We start from the raw sequence: 21,506 nt of genomic DNA on the forward strand, positions 1-21,506 counted from the left end.
TTTCGTTTGTTTCATTGGGTCACCAAAATGCTGTACTATAGACCTTAGGATTGCCCAGGTGCCTGAATGCCAATCTTTTCAGATTGTTGGGCTGAATCCTCTGACTGAATGCTGGAATTCACAGGCTGTTTTATGTGTGTTCTGACACCTAACCTGGTTCTCTCTGCTTCCATGATCAAAGCTCTGTTTCTCCCCTCTCCCCACCATCCCATTAGTGGTAAATACAAACTATAGTGGGAGATTTCTAAATGTTCTAAGAGTGGGATTCCTTTAAAGCAAAGGTATTGAGATTGTTGGTTACTTGGTGGACAAAAATACTTTAGCAACTCACTTCAATGCATTCTATTATTATTTCTTTTTCTTCCAGATGTCTACTATGCCACTGCTTACTGGATGCCTGATGAAAAGGCAGTCGAAATCAAAAACATACTGGACAGAAAGGGGGATGCCTATGGCTTTTACAATGACTCTGTGCTAACTACTGGCTGGGGTATTCTGGAGATCAAAGCAGGTTATGGTTCTCAAGACTTATCAGATGAGATCATCATGTTTGTGGCTGGTGTTTTGGAAGGTTACCTCACTGCCCAGTAAGTATCTGAGCCCTGATAGAGGACTACCACCTGCATCCCCACCCCTTTATGTGCCCAACAGCGATTCTTGTCCCCGGCAATGTCTGTTAGGACTCACTAGTGGTTAGAGTCCTTCCCATCTGGTTGAAGAATTTCATCTGTACCTGGAATAATCTTCCTGGAGGTTAAAAAAAAAAACACCCTGATTGTGTACTTTTCAAATCTTCTCTTCCTATGAAGCTGTCTTAAAAGACAACCAAGCCATTTCATCCCACTAATCATTTATCATTTCTTAGAGAGCAAATGAAAGGTAGAGGAACTCTTTAAGAACCACATACAGAGATTAATTAAAAACAAACCATAATAAGAGCATTTATTCTCAAAAGACATAAAGCAATATTTGCAAATGGGCAGAACCATTTCAGATAGAAAGCTCAGTATTGAATGCTAATGTTCCTTTCAGATCCATTGTTTCTTGATTCCTGTGTCCTCTAATATTATGAAAAATGACAGGGCTGTAGCTCATCATAATGTAACCAATATATATATTATTTTTAGAGGAACACTCAGAAAAAAGTGTCACACATTTAAACAAGTTCATGCTTCCATTTATATGAAAAGTGTCCTAGTGACTTGACATTCTTCTTTTCCTGTTTCTGTGACCTAGATTGTTGAGCATAGTTTGACCAAACCTCCTTTTGCATGGTTACCACTTTAGTCACAGTAAGTTGCAGAGCCAATCTTGATCACTTTCTAGTCCTGGAGATGGTATCAGATGTTGAGTTGTTGGGTCCTGTCTCCTCTTCTTTTATTTAAACTAGAAATTCCTGTTTTCACCTGTATCTCATAGTTTTATTGCCTAACCCGACAAATAACCTTAAGAGCACACGAGTAAGGAACAGACAAAACTGCATAAACTGAATAAGATTTTTTAAAATTCCTAAGACAGTATAAGATATATAAAAGACTACATGTTTTATCTTCTCCTCCAAGTCTTTACACACTTCTGCACACATTAGTCCTCTGAAATTATTTATATTGAGGAACAAGCTTGGGGAAATCATTCACACTGAAATGGTGTGATCTTTGCATGGTAAATTAAGTCATGAGTGATGTTTATAGTGGGTCATTAAGGAATCTGTGGTTTGAAGGAAGCAGCTTTCTCCTGGGAAGGTTGTGTAAGTATGTTCATGTCTTCCTTGAATATTACAACTAGGGATATCATAGACTTCATGATGATGAGAAAGATGAGAAAGCTTCTGACACAGATGATGCTGACCTTAAAACTCAGAAAATAAAAAATTCTAACATCTTCTGAGGGATGGCTTTATTGTTTCTTCTTTGTAATATAAAGTATTGACTTCTCTGATTATACCTATGGGAGGTTCATATATTCATTCTATTATATCTATTAATTTTTGAGCCATATCTGGTGGAATTCGGGATTTATTCCTGGCTCCATGGTTAGAGGTCACTCCTGGTGGGGCTTGGATAACAATATAGAGTGCTGGAGATTGAACCTGATCAGTTGTGGCCAATTGTCCAACCTGCTGTATTATCATTCTGGCACCTTAATAATTTTTTAAAAAGTGTATACTAGAACAAAAATTACTTAAATGTGTTGCTTATAGATAGACAAGGACACCCTGCATGCCATTTTCATGTCCACTTTGCCTTTTATACCAAGTCCTTTTCAAAGAAAAAAAAATTTCTTTTGTTTTATTTTTTGGGTCATACCCAGTGGCGCTCAGGGGTTACTCCTGGCTCTACACTCAGAAATCACTCCTGGCAGGCTCAGGGGACCATATGGGATGCCGGGATTCGAACCACCATCTTTCTGCATGTAAGGCATGCTATCTCTCCTTGCTATCTTTTCCAGCCCCCAAAGAAAAAAATTTTAATTAAATCAGCAAGAGAGACAGTAAAGGGTTTGCCTTGCATGCAGAAGAACAGTGGTTCAAATCCTGGCATCCCATATGGTCCCCCGAGCCTGCCAGGAGCGATTTCTGAGCATAGAGCCAGGAGTAACCCCTGAACACAGCTGGGTATAACCCAAAAACCAAAAACCAAAAAAAAAATCATACAATGTTCCAACACTCAGTCTTTCATCAGTGTTCATTTCCCTCCATCAATTTTCTCAGTTACCCTTCCCTTGTCACACCCCCAGCCATAAGTGGCAAACACTTCTCTCTTTATCACTCCCTCTCTCTCTCCCTCTTTCCCTTCCTTCCTTCCTTCCTTCCTTCCTTTTATCCTTTTAGGCATTGTGGTTTGCAATTCTGAAGGGATACCATGCATAGCACTATACTTTGTCTCTCAAGTCCCAATTTTTGTCCAGGCTGATCATTTCCAACTATTATTGTCATAGTGATCCTTTCTGTCTTCAATGCACTACACACCCAACATTTTGTTGTGATTGGGTATTATATGTAATTGGTTTTTTTATATGCCCCACAGATAAGTGCCTTTCCCTCTGATTCATTTCACTCAGCATAATACTCTCCATATCTATCCATGTATAAGCAAATTTCATGACTTATTTTTTTAACAGCTGAGTAGTATTCCATAGTGTAGATGTACCATTGTTTTTTTGTATACTCATCTGTTCTCAGGCACTTGGGTTGTTTCTAGATTCTAGATATTGCAGATAGTATTGCAATAGACATAAGAATGCAGGTGCCTTTTCTAATTTGTTTTTGAGTCCTTAGGATATCTTCCCAAGAGAAGTATTGCTGGGCCTAAAGGAAGCTCAATTACTAGTCTTTTTGAGGACATTCATATTGTTTTCCCAAAAGACTGGACTAGTCAACATCCTGATCAGTAGTGAATCAGAGTCCCTTTCTCCCCACATCCATGCTGAGACTGGCTGTTCTTGTTCTTCTAGCTGTGTGCCAGTCTCTGCGGTGTGAGTTGATATTCCATTGTTGTATTGATTTGCATATCCCTGATAATTAATGACATGGAGCATTTTTTTCATGTGCCTTTTGGCCATCTGTATTTCTATTTTGAGAAAATTTCTGGTCATCTCTTCTCCCCATGTTTTGATGGCTTTAGATTTTATTTTCTTGTTAAGTGTCATATATATCTTAGCTATTAACTCCTTATCTGATGGATATTAGGTGAATCATTTCTCTACTAGGTGGTCTTTGTATCCTGGTTATCATTTTCTTTGAGGTGTAAATACTATTTAATTTAATGTAGTCCCATTTGTCTATATTTCAAAAATATTGACACATCTAAGTCTTGTTCATAAGACTCAAACAAACCACCAGCTTCCTGTGTACTATGTCCCAATACTGAGGAGAGCAGACTTCTAGCAGCAGCTCAGGAGTAAAGAAGTAGTAAGCTGTGGGTCTGGGAATTGATCAAGAAGAGCTATTAAGCCTGATAGGAAAGAGGCTAGTGAACATTACACTAAAGAGTGGCAGGCAGGGGCCGGAGCAATAGCACAGTGTAGGGCATTTGCTTTTCATGAGGCCTACCTGGGATGGACCCAGTTTCAATTCCTGGCATCCCAGATGGTCCCCTGAGCCTGGCAGGAGCAATTTCTGAGAGCAGAGCCAGGAGTAACTCCTGAGCACCACTGAGTGCGGTTCAAAAACAAAACAACAACAAAAAAAAAGAGTGGCATGCAAAGAGGATCTTACTTGGAAGAGTAAGATAATAGCTTTATGCCTTTGTATGTGTATGGTGCTAAGGATCAAATGTTGGACTTCATCTATAAGCCATGTACTCTACCCACTAAACTACATTCCTAGCCAAGGTAACCTATTTAAAAAGAAACCAGGGGGACCCTAACATGGCAGATTTTGAAATGTTTGGCAGTTGTCAATCTCTGGACCACAGAATGCTCAGAGGTTCCTTAAATTGGAAAGATTAACCTCTGTCCATTTCTACTTTCAGTATTTGTGTTACCAAGTATTGAGAGAGCATTCCCTAAAGCTTTTCAACTAGTTTACTAAACAGAAGATGTTTGTGAGCTGGAAGAGAGGATTAAATGGAGGGAGGAAAGGAAGAGTATGAAAGAAAGAGAAGAGAGATAAGCACTTGTGTTTGTGAAGGGGGAGGAGGAGGGAGGAGTAAGAAGGAAAAGAAGACCAGATCCAGAAGAAGATAGGAAGGGGATCTAGTAGGAAGAAAGGAAGGAAGGGGGAAGGAAGGAAGGAAGGAAGGAAGGAAGGAAGGAAGGAAGGAAGGGAGGGAGGGAGGGAGGGAGGGAGGGAGGGAGGGAGGGAGGGAGGGAGGGAGGGAGGGAGGGAGGAGAGGTAGTGATAACATATCGAGTAGGGCTTTTGCTTTGTATGTGGCCAACCTTGGCTCAGTCCCCAACCTGGGACCCCATATGGTCCCCAAGTCTGCCAGGACTTCTGAGTACAGAACCAAAAGTAACCCTTCAGCACCACCAGATGGGTCCCCCCAAAAAAGCCAGAAAGAAAGAAAGAAAGAAAGAAAGAAAGAAAGAAAGAAAGAAAGAAAGAAAGAAAGAAAGAAAGAAAGAAAGAAAGAAGAAAGAAAGAGAGAGAGAGAGAGAGAGAAAGAAAGAAAGAAAGAAAGAAAGAAAGAAAGAAAGAAAGAAAGAAAGAAAGAAAGAAAGAAAGAAAGAAAGAAAGAAGAAAGAAAGAGAGAGAGAGAAAGAGAGAAAGAGAGAGAGAAAGAAAGAAAGAGAGAGAGAGAAAGAAAGAAAGAAAGAAAGAAAGAAAGAAAGAAAGAAAGAAAGAAAGAAAGAAAGAAAGAAAGAAAGAAAGAAAGAAAGAAAGAAGGATGGAAGGAAGGAAGGAAGGAAGGAAGGAAGGAAGGAAGGAAGAAAGAAAGAAAGAAAGAAAGAAAGAAAGAAAGAAAGAAAGAAAGAAAGAAAGAAAGAAAGAAAGAAAGAAAGAAAGAAAGAAAGAAAGAAAGAAAGAAAGAAAGAAAGAAAGAAAGAAAGAAAGGGGGGCCGGGAAGGTGGCGCTAGAGGTAAGGTGTCTGCCTTGCAAGCGCTAGCCAAGGAAGGACCGCGGTTCGATCCCCCGGTGTCCCATATGGTCCCCCCAAGCCAGGGACGATTTCTGAGCGCATAGCCAGGAGTAACCACTGAGCGTCAAACGGGTGTGGCCCAAAAAACAAAAAGAAAGAAAGAAAGAAAGAAAGAAAGAAAGAAAGAAAGGAAGGAAGGAAGGAAGGAAGGAAGGAAGGAAGGAAGGAAGGAAGGAAGGAAGGAAGGAAGGAAGGAAGGAAGGAAGGAAGGAAGGAAGGAAAAGGAAGGAAGGAAGGGAAGGAAGGAAGGAAGGAAGGAAGGAAAGAAAGAAAGGAAAGAAAGAAAGAAAGAAAGAAAGAAAGAAAGAAAGAAAGAAAGAAAGAAAGAAAGAAAGAAAGAAAGAAAGAAAGAAAGAAAGAAAAAGAAAGAAAGAAAGAAAGAAAGAAAGAAAGAAAGAAAGAAAGAAAGAAAGAAAGAAAGAAGGAAAAGGAAGGAAGAAAGAAGGAAAAGGAAGGAAGAAAGAAGGAATAGGAAGGAAGAAAGAAGGAAAAGGAAGGAAGGAAAGAAAGAGAGAAAGAAAGAAAGAAGAAAGAAAGAAAGAAAGAAAGAAAGAAAGAAAGAAAGAAAGAAAAGAAAGAAAGAGAAGAAAGAAAGAAAGAAAGAAAGAAAGGGGGCCGGGAAGGTGGCGCTAGAGGTAAGGTGTCTGCCTTGCAAGCGCTAGCCAAGGAAGGACCGCGGTTCGATCCCCCGGTGTCCCATATGGTCCCCCCCAAGCCAGGGACGATTTCTGAGCGCATAGCCAGGAGTAACCACTGAGCGTCAAACGGGTGTGGCCCAAAAAACAAAAAGAAAGAAAGAAAGAAAGAAAGGAAGGAAGGAAGGAAGGAAGGAAGGAAGGAAGGAAGGAAGGAAGGAAGGAAGGAAGGAAGGAAGGAAGGAAGGAAGGAAGGAAGGAAGGAAGGAAGGAAGGAAGGAAGGAAAAGGAAGGAAGGAAGGGAAGGAAGGAAGGAAGGAAGGAGGAAGGAAGGGAAAGAAAGAAAGAAAGAAAGAAAGAAAGAAAGAAAGAAAGAAAGAAAGAAAGAAAGAAAGAAAGAAAGAAAGAAAGAAAGAAAGAAAGAAAGAAGGAAAAGGAAGGAAAAGGAAGGAAGAAAGAAAGAAAGAAAGAAAGAAAGAAAGAAAGAAAGAAAGAAAGAAAGAAGGAAGGAAGGAAGGAAAAGGAAGGAAGAAAGAAGGAAAAGGAAGGAAGAAAGAAGGAATAGGAAGGAAGAAAGAAGGAAAAGGAAGGAAGGAAAGAAAGAGAGAAAGAAAGAAAGAAAGAAAGAAAGAAAGAAAGAAAGAAAGAAAGAAAGAAAGAAAGAAAGAAAGAAAGAAAGAAAGAAAGAAAGAAAGAAAGAAAGAAAGAAAGAAAGAAAGAAAGAAAGAAAGAAAGAAAGGGAAGGAAGGAAGAAGAAGGAAAAGGAAGGAAGAAAGAAGGAAAAGGAAGGAAGAAAGAAGGAATAGGAAGGAAGAAAGAAGGAAAAGGAAGGAAGAAAGAAGGAAAAGGAAGGAAGGAAGGAAGGAAGGAAGGAAGGAAGGAAGGAAGGAAGGAAGGAAGGAAGGAAGGAAGGAAGGAAGGAAGGAAGGAAGGAAGGGAGAGGTGAAAGAAAGGAGAGAGGACAGATAGAAATGTAAGGAAGAAAATAACAGCTCAAACTGTCTTTAGAAGACATGAAAAACAATTAAAATAAAAACTTATGGGCCCGGAGAGATAGCACAGTGGCGTTTGCCTTGTAAGCAGCCGATCCAGGACCAAAGGTGGTTGGTTCGAATCCCGGTGTTTCATACGGTCCCCCATGCCTGCCAGGAACTATTTCTGAGCAGACAGCCAGGAGTAACCCCTGAGCATTGCCAGGTGTGGCCCAAAAACCAAAAAACAAAACAAAACAAAACAAAACTTACAAGTACTGATAAAAAAAAAAACAGAAAGGCATTTTCTAGAGACTACCATTCTAGCTGCAGTTCTAAAAAAAAGTCAAATAAGTAGGGGAATTTCAAATTAGCTTGCATTTAAAGAGATCTCCTATGCCTAGTTCGAAGCTTAGGCATGTGGGCTCTGTCCCAACATACCTCAAACAGAACCCTGGAAGTTGGTTGGGTGATGGGGGAGATGGAGCAGGAAGGTAAGGAGACATCTTGCTCATTCCCTTCCTCCTCTTCTAGTGTGGTCCAGGAGATAGATAAAGGTTTCTTCTGCATTATTATGATGGGAGTATATTTCTCTCAAGTGGACTTGAGAGGCAGTGCTCACAGACTAGAACTCTTTCTGTAAGGGAGGATAAAGCAGGCACTGGATGGATTGTGGAATCTAAACCTCAGGACCCAGAGTGCATGTTCCCCCTGTGGAACTCTGAGGAAAGTGGCCCATAGCTCAATCTAGGGACAAACTCACCAGCAGTAATGTTATATCTCTGAGCAAAGGTGCCTGGCATTCTTTGTAGCAACACCCAAAGAGCTTTAAATTTCAATTCAGATTCAGAAGCTGTGAATCTGATCAGTAATGATAGGGAGGGAAGAAAGGCAAGTCACAAGCTAGCTTGACTGGTTGGTTTTCAGTTATATGTACATAGTTGTCTAAGAAACAGAACATCTATAGACCCAAACCTCATTTTATCAACTTGTCATATACTACAAAGGACTGTACTTGTCTTGAAAAAGTATGTCACCCCAACCCCAATATCAAGGTTCAACCTTGAAGCTAAGATGCCCATGTCTCAGCTGGGTGGATAAGTTTGGGTCAACTCTATAAACAGAGATGTACTTTTCCTGTTTGCTTCTCAGCTTGTCCCGTTGCACAGACCACATTCCCCCAACTCCCATTTTCATATTAAAAATGGAGCTGTGTCTTTTCAATTTCCCAGTCCTGGCACCAGGGAGGTATGTAAGGGGACAGAGGCTAGGAGATGGACACTGAAGACTCTCAGACCTACAATGAGGCTGAACCCCCTTAGAAGTTTCAGTTTGCTCTTTTAATATCAGAAATATGTATGAGACCAAATTGAAATATAACAACAAACATGTTGTGTTTATTCTTGTTGAACCATTCCATGGAAGCATTTCAAACATATGTTAGTTACCTAAACTTTTGCCACACTGTCCGGATAGGAATTGATCTTTAACTTCAGTTGAAGTTTTGTTCTGATCCTTTTGCACTGGATTGGAACTCTTGTCTCACCATTCTGCCATTACTGATGCTCAGAGAACAAGGTCTCTTCCTTATTCTTCTTTATATTCCCACAGACACTTGGTACAAGACTTCTGCTCCAGAAGTTACTTAATTACATGCTTATTAGGATTGCTGAGTCCCTGTTGCTGCTCTAATTCGATCAGATGAGTCAGAGCTTGAGATTCCTCTTGCCGTGTAATGGAAATGCATTGTCTAGCAACCTTGGCCAAGCAGAATGTCTTCCTGGCTTCTAATTCACTGGGGTGGCTCCATAAGAGTTGCAGATTCTATCTCTGATGTCTCGCTAATGATGTAAAAACTGATCCACAGAGACTGATTTTTAAATAAAGTGAGTCATGTAACTTTCTGGGAAGCATGATGATGAGGGTGGGAGCAGTGAGGACTAGTCTATTCCATTTTTTAATGAATCGGTGGGCTTTTATGTCACTGAAGCATCTGCTAACATGAGAGCCTCCTGAAATTTCCCATGTGAAGGAGTCAATTCACCGCTTACATACTCATATGTTACTTACTCATTTGTTCCACTGCCTTGTGCAGGGCTCTGGGCAAGGACAACTCCTATTTAGTTAATAGGCAGATGCTACAATTGTTAAGACAAAATGAAAATAGATTATCACAAGACTAAAGCATCGGCAGAAGGAAGTTGTGATTTTCTACCATTAATAGCCCAGGAACATCTTCTATGGCTGGGGTGTGGCTCAAGGACAAAGTGAAAGTCTTGCAAGCATGAGACCTAGATTTGATTCCCTACCACCAACAAAAGAAAAAAAAATCTCTTCCACATCCCTCCCCAGTATGCTCCTTTTGATATTACTCACGGAAATGCTTCTAGGTCAAGGCCAAAGACAAAGTAATATTCAGTAAGATGAAGTCCACCCTCAAAATCATTAAATGACTGATCATTTAATTAGTAATAATTAGTAATTATACTGAACTTAATATGAACCATAGAATGATGATGATGCTTGCTAGCATTTATGTTGAACTAAAATGGGTCACACATTATTCAAAGCATCTTACATATATTAAATTATTTCATCCATATTAGTATCTTCCTATGTGCTGGAAATTGGGGTACAGAGAAGGTAAGTAGCTAGATGAAAGTCAATCAACTAGCAAGAGCCAGGATTAGGAAGCAGGCTGTCTGGTTTCAATTTGTGCTCAGGTGTGACACGCACCATGGGAAGTGCACCATGGAAGTACTGATATTGTCTCTGGACCCAGGAAGTTAAGTCAATTAGTGGTAAAGGGGATAGCAAACAATTGATAGTAAACTAGAGGTGGCAGCCTGAAAGATAAGAAATGAAAGCTAAACACAATCACTTGATGAAAAAAAGGAGCTGGAGAGATAGTACAGTATAAGTATAGGTAGGGCACTTGTTTGCACATGGTTTTATTCCAGCATGGCATATGTCCTCCTCCCCAAGCCTCACCAGGAGCACGTCCTTAGCACTGCATGTTATGGCCAAAAAAACAAACAAACAAAACAAAAACAAAAACAAAAATTTAAGCATTTGCAAATGCTTTGAAGAAAGAGGCTCTCACACCATGGATTTCATTAACTCAAGGACCAAAACCTGAAAGATTTCAAGGGAAATTTGAGTTGCTTCAACACAATAAAACTATGTTCTCTCTTTTTATAATTTTAAATTTTAATCGCTGCTTATAAGCTATTGTCATTTGTTTAGTTTCTGTTCTAGAAATTACTTGATAAAAGATCTCTTAATTTCCAAAGTACAGGGACCCAGAATTCCATTTGCCTTTGGTTTCCAATGTTAATCTCTCTGGAACAGGAAAAAGCAGTACAGTAAAATCAAAACAAGACTTTTAACTTTCCCTTCAGGGCATGCGAGGGGCTCACAGAGTGAACTGCCCACTTGGTGCAAACGTAAAATGCTGGGACACCAAAGTAACATGTAGCTAGACTTCCAAGTAATATGGAACATCCCTCAACAGGAAATGGAACAGGAAACCGGAAGTGGAGGCCTGCTGGAGTGATGGAAACTGGGCTCTACTGGTGGTTGAGAGCCAGGGCTTTTAGGGCAGTGGCAGAGGCTGAGGGCTGAAAGAACGTTGCAGCTTTGGACTGTTGATAAACTAGAAAAGCTACAGAGAAATTCCTGCTGGTGTTTTATCTTATATTATAGGCTCATAAGAAACCAGGAATTTAAGTAGTCACCCACGAACCCAATTAACCACGTGTGGTTCCATTGCAGGTTGAGCTGCACTATTCCCAGCATGAAAATGAATATTTACAAATATTCAGAAGATGAGAAAACACAGAGCACACAAAACAATTCTGAATACTAAAGTAGTATAGATTTGTTGCCTCAAAAGATAAAGGGTAAAAAAGTAATAAAAAGAAATGTGATTTGGGGGAGTCCTTTGTAAGAAACTTCAACATATATATGTTGATATATATACACCCAGTTCAAGTTTCCAACAAGGCATCTGATAAAACATAGGTTAGTCAGACTTGACAAGGTAACAAGTGAGATTTTTATCAAAGTCAGAAAGAGATGATCCTGACTGGAAAACAGAGCCTCTCAGATTGCGACAACGTGGCAAGTGAATCTATAGAAAATTCAGGATAAGGAGAATAATATAATCGTTTTGTTTTGTTTTTTGTTTGTTTGTTTCTTTGGGCCACACCCAGTGAAGCCAAGGGGTGCTCCTGGCTTGGGGGACCATATGGGACACTCCATCCTGGGTCAGCCATGTGCAAGGCAAGCACCCTACTGCTGTGCTACCTCTCTGGCCCCAAGGAGAATAACCTTAAAAGCTCTCAGAAAGAAAAGGCAGTTACTACAAAGTAGTCTCATCTAGACAACATGGTTCTCATCAACAACCACACAGAGCTAAAGATACAGGGATTATATATAACATATTACCCAACACTACACTTAGGGATCACTCCTGGTGGTACTTGAGACTTGAGGGATCACATGACATCCAGGGACTGAACCCAAGTCAGCATGTACAAGTTATTTTATAATCCTTTAACCATCCAAGAGTGAGAGAAAAACATTTTTTCAAATAGATAAAATATTTTACGACTTAACCATCTATTAAACAATTGCAGGGTATACTTTTTGACAGGAAAGCAAATGGGAAATTTGAATATAAGGAACAATAATTAATACAAGAAACAAATTATCAGACTTTAATGTTAAATTTTAAAAAAATGTTGGCCACATGCATCTTCTAACCCATGAACCCACCACAGTACATAATAAAAATCAAGTTTAAGCATGGCACTATGAAGTGCTGGGTGGGGATTGAACCTGTTTCAGCTGCATGCTAGCCCCTAGCTATAAAATACCGTATTTTTCCTGCGTATAAGACGACTTTTGAAACAAAAAAAAAGTCAACCGAAAATTGGGGGGTCGTCTTAGACGCCGAGTATATGCCGCTAAACAAAAATTGTCTGAATATTGCCACAAAACGAATTTTCCAACTCGATCCTGCACCAATCACTGCAAGGCTGCTCGGACCGCCTCTCTAACTCAGCCAATCCAAGCAGGCTTTTTAGGCATGCAAATTAGACAATGTTCTTGACCTGAATCTACACTGTCAAAAGCCTGCTCAGTCAGAGAGGAAGTCTATTCCAGTAGAACCTTTGAACCTTTGCTTGTTGTGATTGGTTCACTGTGGTACATACAGTTGCAGCACAGGAACGTTCTGTCTAATATAGCGAATATAGGCCTAAACCTATGTTTTAACTGCAAAATTAGGGAGTCATCTTATTACGATACTTTAGGTCTTCCAACACCAAGTGTTGGTGAGGCTAAGGAACAAGCAAACCTAATGGAACTTACAGAAAGGTAAATTGTTTCAACCACTATACCTAGGCAGTTCTACTTGTATATGTCTCATATATTTTTTCTAGAAAAACAAAGTATAAAAACAGACCTTTCAGTTGTGTTTGCAGATACACTATGATAATGAAAAATCAAAACTAGACAGATATCTGTTATGGGAATGCACTTATGAATTGTTACATAGTCATTCCATAAAATACTATCTGTGGAGAGAAAGAATAAATTTAAACTGCAGATGATAAAATTGATATATTTTTGTTTTGTTTTGTTTTGGGCCACACCAAGCATTGCTTAGGGATTACTCCTGGTTTTACACTCAGGAATTAGTCCTGGCAATGCTCACAAGACAATACGGGATACTAGTAATCAATCCCGGCCAAGGCAAGTTACCTATCTGCTATACTACTATCACTCCAGCCCCTCAAATAGATATATTTTTAAATTTATTAAATTAGTTTATCTCACTAAACAAATAGGCAACAATGGTAGTGTGATTGCATGCTTTTGTATGAAATATGATAAATACTCTGCTTATGGTTTAATATATATGTAGTGGTAGTATGAAAATAAGCATGCAAATACAAATTACTGACTCAACACTGGTAACCTTTGGTTAGAAGGAAGGAGAATGGAATGTTGTGAAGGTGTAAGAGGAATTTCAAATTTATCTAATTTCATTATCTTTATAAAATATATTCCCTACATATGACAAGATATAATATATTAAGTTGGTAGTAGATACTTTGATAATTACAGAATAGCTATGACATATTCTATGCATTGCAATTATTTCCCTTTTTTATTGTATGTTTGTTTGTTTGTGGGCCACACCCAGTGACACTCAGGGGTTACTCCTGGCTCTATGCTTAGAAATCACTCCTAGCAGGCTTGGGGAACATGTGGGATTGTGGGGATTGAACCCGTGTCAGCCACATGCAAGTCAAAAGCCCTACCCACTTTGCTTTCGCTTTAGCCCCTGTTTTCCCATTTTATATATTTTATAATATAAATATTTTATATTTTTCATTTTTTATTTATAGTTTTGCTTTATTTGAGGTCTGGGAATAAAAATAAGGTATGAGTAATAGAAAACCTGTCTTTCAAATGTGTGGTATTAGTTTGATCCCCATCATCACAAGGGGAAGTAGAAAGAAAAATAAATAATTAAAAATACATCAGAGAATGTTTGCAATAAGGGATATCCTTTTTAGCCAAAAGATTGGATAATATTCTGTGATGAGAGAAAAATAGAAAAATAATCATTTTTTCTATTGTTTCAGACACATGCATGACCACTTTGTAAACCTCTACCCTCAGCTGATTAAGAAACCTTCAGTCGTGAATAAAGTGAAGGATTTTATGATGTACGTATAACAACGCTCCTCTTCTCATTATTGAGACTACAAGACCTGGATCAGTCATAACGATAGCAGTGTTTATCTTGCCTATTTTCTTTTCTAGCTCTCTCTTTATGAGGCGTTGAGGGTGGGAGCGGGCCACACCTCGTAGTACAGGAGGCGGTAGGTGGGTGGCATTATTCCTGGACCTGTGCTCATGAGTGACTCCTGATGGTGGTCAGGATGGAACCTTGCCAGGTTAGCTGTGTGTAAGACAGAGGCCTTACCCCTGTGTTATCTCTTCGACTTCTCCTTTTCTGGCTCTTTGATAGGCTTTGGAGTAGTTCTCTTAGGGATAGCATATTTTAGTAATGGCATAGAAAGAGGATGAAGATAGCATCCTCTAATTTCGACTTTCTAGCTCTAGTTGGCATTGAGGAAGGCAGGAATTATAGCCTGTAGAATCCTCTCTCCTGGAAAGGCCCAGACCTACAGGTGCTTTCTTTTTGAGGTTCTGCTGACTTATCCCAGATGGGATGTTAATAATAGCTGAAGTCCTTAGCATCCTCTGAAAAAACATTTACATTTGAACCTTTTCCTAAAACCAATAATTCTTGATATTTTAGAAAATGTCTTTTTGTGTGATGACAGGCTAGAGTTTAACTTAGGGACAGAAGAATTTTTGGTTTGACTTTACAATCTCCACACCAAACTCCCATTTCACTGAATGCTCAAGTCTTGTAAAATACCAGCTAAATCACTGAACTCAATTGAATGAAACCAAGGACTTTGTATTCTAACACAGATATAGATATAGCCTCAACAGATAAGAAATAGCTTTCAGGGGCCAGAGCAGTGGCGCAGGTGGTATGGCATGCAGGCAGTAGGGCTTTTGCCTTGCACATGCTAACCTAGGACGAGCCACGGTTCAATCCTCCAGCATCCCATATGGGCTCCCGAGCCAGGGGCGATTTTTGAGCACATAACCAGGAGTAACCCCTGAGCATCACCGGGTGTGGCCCAAAAATCAAAAAAAAAAAAAAAAAAAAAGAAAAAGAAAAAAGAAAAGAAAAGAAATAGCTTTCATATAAAAGGTCTGTTCACATTATTTAGTTCCTATAAAGTAAAGAAAACTAACAGGTAAAAAGAAACAAGGCTTTTTGCTAAATATTACTGGACAGAGGTATTGATCAGATACTAGAATATCTGAAGGAATGGATCATTAACTAGAATAATCTGTGAGAAATAGAGACACACACAGACCACCTTGTCTTTTGAATTTCTTCTGTTGTTTAACTTTACAACCTCTTCTATATAAAAGGAAAGTTAATTGTTTAATTTTTTCTGATATATGAGATAACAACATTTTACATAAAGACTATCTGGTCTAGAGCCGGAGAGATAACACAGTGGTAGAGCGTTTGCCTTGCTCACAGATGATCCAGGATCAAATCATATGATCAAATCATAGCATTCCATATGCTCCTCAGAGCCTGTCAGGAGTGATTTCTGAGCACAGAACCAGGAATAACCCCTGAATACCACCTGGTGTGACCCAAAAACAAAACAAAACAAAAATTATCTGGACTATGTGTGATATCTTTAGCCTTCAGAATTAAAGGTTGGAAAATATCATACCCATGTTTGGTTCTAGATAGTGTATGAAGAAACTATAGTGAAAGAGGAAGAGCCCCAGGAAGAAATTGCAAATCTTTAGAATTTTCTTTTTTTTTTTTTTGTTTTTTTTTTTTTTGTTTTTTGGGTCACACCTGGCAGTGCTCAGGGGTTATTCCTGGCTCCAGGCTCAGAAATTGCTCCTGGCAGGCACAGGGGACCATATGGGGCGCCGGGATTCGAACCGATGACCTCCTGCATGAAAGGCAAACGCCTTACCTCCATGCTATCTCTCCGGCCCCTAGAATTTTCTTTACTATCCTTTTAAAGTGTCTGAGTATATGAGTATATAATGTTGATGGTTGCCTAGATTTAACTTAGTTTTGTATAAGCAACCATGGAAAAAACTAGCACAAATCTAATTTTTCTTCCAGGAAACAAGATGAATGGACTCGAAATAACATCAAAGAAAAAACAAATGACCCTTATTGGAGGCACGTGGGATATGTTATGTCACAGTTGGATGGAATGTATGTGGGGGCAAAGAAGAGAGCTACATTAGAAGGGACAAAGGTAGGCTTTATAAAATGTGTCTGAATTCTTATGGTACAGCAGTCATATTCAACATCATCTTTAAAATAAAGCCTGAGGAGCTAGAGTGATAGTACAGCACATAAAGCTTGCACGCAGCTGATCCCCAGCATTGAGATATGATTTGATCCCCAGCATCGAGATATGGTCCCCTGAACCCTTCCAGGAGTGATTCCTGAGCACAGAGCCAGAATTAAGCCCTTAACTACCACTGGCTCTTGCCCCAAACTCCAAATAAAGTCCAATGAAATGCTGATCAAATTAGGACTAGAGCATTCCTAGCACACAATACTGTCTTATCCACCCTACTGCTAGCATTGTCACACAGCTGAACATAATTCTGTTTTCTTAATCTACTTCATAGGACTATGTATTGTGGTAGATTCAGCATCTGGTATGAATGCACTGTTGTTTAACCTAATAAAATTATTATTTGAGAGTAAATGTTAGGATAAATGTCTAGAAGTGTACAAGTTGTATCATGGCACATGCACATATAGTCTCACAGTTTTTTTGGGGGGGGTTACACCCAACCAGCACTCAGGGGTTACTCCTGGCTTTATGCTCAGAAATTGCTCCTGGCAGGCACAGGGGACCATATGGGATGCCGGGATTTGAACCACCGTCCTTACTGCATGCAAGGCAAATGCCCTACCTTCATGCTCCAGCCCGACACAAAATATTTTTTATTGAGGAAAAACTAAAGTTGTTAAAGATTCAAAGGAACCCAAATATCCACTTTGTGGAAACTTTGTTTTGCAAGGTATATATAACAAATAGACAATGACTGATATAGACAATGACTCAAAAGTTCTAGATTGACTGTAGCCTTACATGTAAGAATCGAAATCAAAATTAAAATTAGATTGAAAGGTACTATCTGTCAATTTGGTAAAACGTCTAAAACATGAAGGTATAATCTGTGCCAAGTCAGTGGCAAAGAAAGGTACTTTCCTAAATGCTGGTGGAAATAAAAATGGTACATCCATAATGAGAAGGAAATCTGTAACTCAGTAACAAAATCTCATGTTCAGAATTCCCACTTTGAGAATTATTACAAGAATTTATAAGAGACAAAATACAAATCTGATCATTGCTGATAATTTGTAAAAGCAAAAGACCAAAGTCAGCCAAGTATAATGACAACCATATACATAAACAATCTAACTGTAAATTAATTTTAATGTATAGATCTCTGGGGCCGGAGAGCTAACATAGAGGAAGGACATTTGCCTTGCATGCAGAAGGATGGTGGTTCGAATCTCGGCATCCCATATGGTCCCTCGAGCCTGCCAGGAGAGATTTCTGAGCATAAACTCAGGAGGAACCCCTGAGCACTGCCAGGTGTGACCCCAAAAACCAAAAAAAAAAAAAAAAAACAGAGAAGAAAGAAAAAAAAGTATAGATCTCCATATCCTATAACCTGCAAGATCTGTTATTAAACGGATAGAAAAAAAATAAGCGTAAATATCAATATATATTATATATACATTTTATATAAGATGAAATTAGAGGTTGGAGGGATAATACAGAAGGCAGGACTCTTGCCATGTACACAGCTGACCTGGCTTTAATTCCAGATACCACATATGGTCTCCTGTGCATTGCCAGGAGTGATCCCTGAGCTCAGAGCCAAGAGTAAGCTTTGAGTAATGCTGGATATAGTCCCAAAATACAACAAAAACCGAACAAAAAAGTAAATTAGATAGCTGTATGGAGAAACAATAAATATTTGCTTTATTTTAAAGTGGAAACAATGAAATAATAAACTAAAAATAAAAATAAAAATAGTGACCTATGTAACTTATAAAGACTAGAAAAAATGGGGCATGAAAATTATATTTTCTGAATGTGCTTTAATTTGCATGCTTGATTTGGGAACCATGTAAATACAATTCATAACTATAAGGAGCAATATTTGCAGAATAGAAAAGGCAATTCCTAAAAAGTCAAAACAAGTTGATGCAAGTCGTCTCTGTATTGTGTTCATACATAGGAAACAGCGAACAGCAATTTTTGTGTTTTTGTTTTTGTTTTTGGGACACACCCGGTGACTCTCAAGGGGTTGCTCTGCTAGTGTCTCATAATCACTTCTGGCTTGGGGACCATATGGATTCTGTGGGATCAAATTACATGGTCCATCCTAGGTTAGTGCATGCAAAGGCAAATGCCCTACCACTTGTGCCACTCGCTCCAGCCCCAGAGAACAGCAATTTTAAGGAAACTTTAGAACAAATCATTGTTGTGTATCCCCTGTGCCATTGATCAGAACAATTCTCAGTAAGAAAGGAGATCAGGATATTAAGAAACTCCTAGAATTCTGTAATATTGCTTCTTAAACTGCAAAGTGGGCATATAGTTTTTGCCTTTTACTATATTTTCTTAAGTTGTTCTCTATCATGTATAGATATATCAGCCTTTTAATTAGGGAAGATTCTGGATCAAGCTCAAAGCTTCATACATGTGAAGGGTGCACTCCACCACTGAGATATTATTCCCCAGCCCCTTAGAGCATGACCCTTAATTTTAAAAATAAAAACAAATTAAAACAAAAAATAAATCTGTCTATAGCATATGATATTAGCTGCCTTATATTTTAAAACATAGAATAACAGGGAAAAAATCATTAAATAGCTCATCTAAATTATCCAAATGGTTTCTAAATATCTATTAACCTTTGTTTTCTTTTTCTTTCTTCTTCCCTTGATGCTGGAGAATCAATCCCATCAAAGAAACACACATGCAAGACACACTCTACACTGAGTTACACCCTATACTTATACTTAGTTTTCATTTAAAAAAAAGCCTACATACAGTGCAATGATATTATTTTTCCTCTGGTCAAACTAGGAAATAAACTAAACTGTGTAATATGTACTTGAGGCTGTAAGAGCATGATATAAACACAACCAATGAAGGCAATTTGGCAATATCTAGCAAAATCAAAATCACCTCTAGGAATCTAGCATATAATATCATACATATACAAAATATTGAACTCAAGACTAGGTTTTTGTCATATTTTTTTTATAGAAGGAGAGACCAGATTACCAATAAAAGCACATCAATAAAAATACTGATTAAGAATACGAAGTACAACAGTGCCAGAGATGGTGGCACAGGCCTTAAGGCATCTGCCTGTGCGCGCTAGCCTAGGATGAACCGCGGTTCAATCCTCCGGCATCCCATATGGTCCACCCAAGCCAGGAGTGATTTCTGAGCGCATAGCCAGGAGATAACCCCGGAGTGTCATCTAGGTGTGTCTGAAAAAACCCAAAAGGAAAATAGAATATAGAACAAGGATGAGGAAAGCTTATACAGTATAAAAAGGTGCTTGTCTTGCATGCAGCAACAACTCCAGCAGTCATCCAGTCTGATCATTGCTGCAGCATTGGTGCTGTTGAGGTTAGTCTTCTACCAATACATAATCAGAACACAAAGCCCTGTAGTGAATAACTCCTCCTGTAAGCTCTGGTTTCTCAACAAAGGCTGATTCTCTCCAGAGGTTATTTGGCAAATGCCTGGAGGCAGGTTTTGGATGCTCAAGACTGAAAGTGCTGCTGAAATCTAGTGAGTAGGGCCTAATGAGTCTGCTCACTACAATGCACAGCCCTTCCTCCATCAAGAAAGAATTCTGGTAGCTCTGACTGGAACATATCACAAGGAGTTTGACGTGCAATTTTTACATGGAGGATGTCTGGGCTTAATCCCTTCTTTTTTTTTTTTTTTTTGTTTGTTGTTTGTTTTTGGGCAGCACCCGGTGACACTCAGGGGTTACTCTGGCTATGCGCTCAGAAGTTTCTGCTACTGGCTTGGGGGACCATAAGGGGACGCCGGGGGATCGAACCGCGGTCCATCCTAGGCTAGCGCAGGCAAGGCAGGCACCTTACCTCTAGCGCCACCGCCCGGCCCCGGCTTAATCCCTTCTACTGCATGGTTCATCTAAGCACCAAACTAAGAGTAAACCCTGAGGCATTATAGCAAGTGATTCACAGGCTAAAAGAAAAAAAAAAGAGTAAGACCAGTACTTGGCTCAAAATGTATCTGGAGAGATAGCTGAAGAAAAATCAAGTACTTGCTTCATTCCTGAGGCCCCAAGAACACCTGGGTAGCCACATCACTGAGATCAAGCAGTTACCACATCTCCTAATCTGTGCTAAACAACCACTTTATGTGCAGAAGACATTCTTAGAAACTGTAAAGTAAAAAATGACTTATGGTGCTGGAGAGATAGCATGGAAGTAAGGCGTTTGCCTTTTCATGCAGAAGGTCATCGGTTCAAAACCCGGTGTCCCATATGGTCCACCGAGGCCTGCCACGAGCGATTTCTGAGCATGGATCCAGGAGTAACCACTGAGCACTGTGGGGGTGTGACCCAAAAAACAAAATAAATAAATAAATAAATAAAAATCAATTAAAAAAATGACCTTTATAAGCAATCACAAAATCTAATGTATTTTCTTATGAGAGTTCATTCCCAAAGAAAATAACTGAATGCCCTTATCCCCACCATCTCTACCCACCCACCCAGGAAACTTAGAAATGAAATCTTAGAGTTCAACCCAATGTTAAATTCAGGGTTTCTTCTTTTTCTTTTCTTTTTTTATTTAAACAACATGGTTACAAGGTTGTTTATACTACAGTTTTTTTTTTCATAAAGTTGTTCATAATTGAGCTACAGTCATACAATGTAGAATAACTTTCACCAGTGCACATTTTCTGCCACCACTGTCAACAGTTTCCCTTTCACGTTCCCTAAAGCCCTCTTCCCTCTCACTCATCCTCTCCTGAAGGCCTCTGAAACAGGCATTTTACTTCCCTCTCTCCTTCCCACCTTTCCTCAACCCTCCCTCTTTTCCTCCCATCTTTCACCCATCTCTTTCACTTAACTTCCCTCCTTTCTCCTTCCCACTCTCCGACTCCCTCTCTCTCATTTTATTTCCTTCTCTCTCTCCACCCTTTTTCCCTCCCCTCTTCTCTCTCCTTTTTTTGGCACTGTACTGTTAACTACTGTTAATGACAGGGTGCCATGCATGTATGTCCCTTTCATAGTAGACCCTTCTCTAAGTGTAGTCTTTTTCTTTCCCCAGCCCATGTCCATGTTTCAGATTCAGTTTCTGAACTCTGTCGGAGACATGTTGGACCTGATTCCCTCCCTCTCACCTACAAAGAACTCCAGCCTGAAGTTTTTTAAGAGATGGGACATGGGACATTGCTCTGCTCTAATTAAGGTAAGATGCACACTCTCACCTTTCTCTTTCATCTGATCTGGCCCACTCAAGACTTTTTTTTTTTTTTTTTTTGGTTTGCTGCGTTTGCTGCTCAGGGGTTACTCCTGGCTAAGCGCTCAGAAATTGCCCTGGCTTGAGGGAACCATATGGGACGCCGGAGGAATCG

At 39.4% G+C, this 21,506-nt stretch overlaps 1 protein-coding gene across 1 annotated transcript in view; it reads left to right on the forward strand.

Annotated features, from left to right (window-relative positions):
- The window catches only part of PLBD1 (phospholipase B domain containing 1), a 68,970-nt gene that overhangs the window by 17,323 nt on the left and 30,141 nt on the right, over window positions 1–21,506 (forward strand). Inside the window, 4 exon segments of the mRNA XM_049783698.1 lie at window positions 368–587; window positions 13,848–13,931; window positions 15,953–16,091; window positions 21,200–21,340. Of these exon segments, the coding sequence (XP_049639655.1) occupies window positions 368–587; window positions 13,848–13,931; window positions 15,953–16,091; window positions 21,200–21,340 (584 nt within the window).

This window comes from Suncus etruscus, chromosome 11 (assembly GCF_024139225.1).
Source record: "Suncus etruscus isolate mSunEtr1 chromosome 11, mSunEtr1.pri.cur, whole genome shotgun sequence".
NCBI classification, from domain to species: Eukaryota; Metazoa; Chordata; class Mammalia; order Eulipotyphla; family Soricidae; genus Suncus; species Suncus etruscus.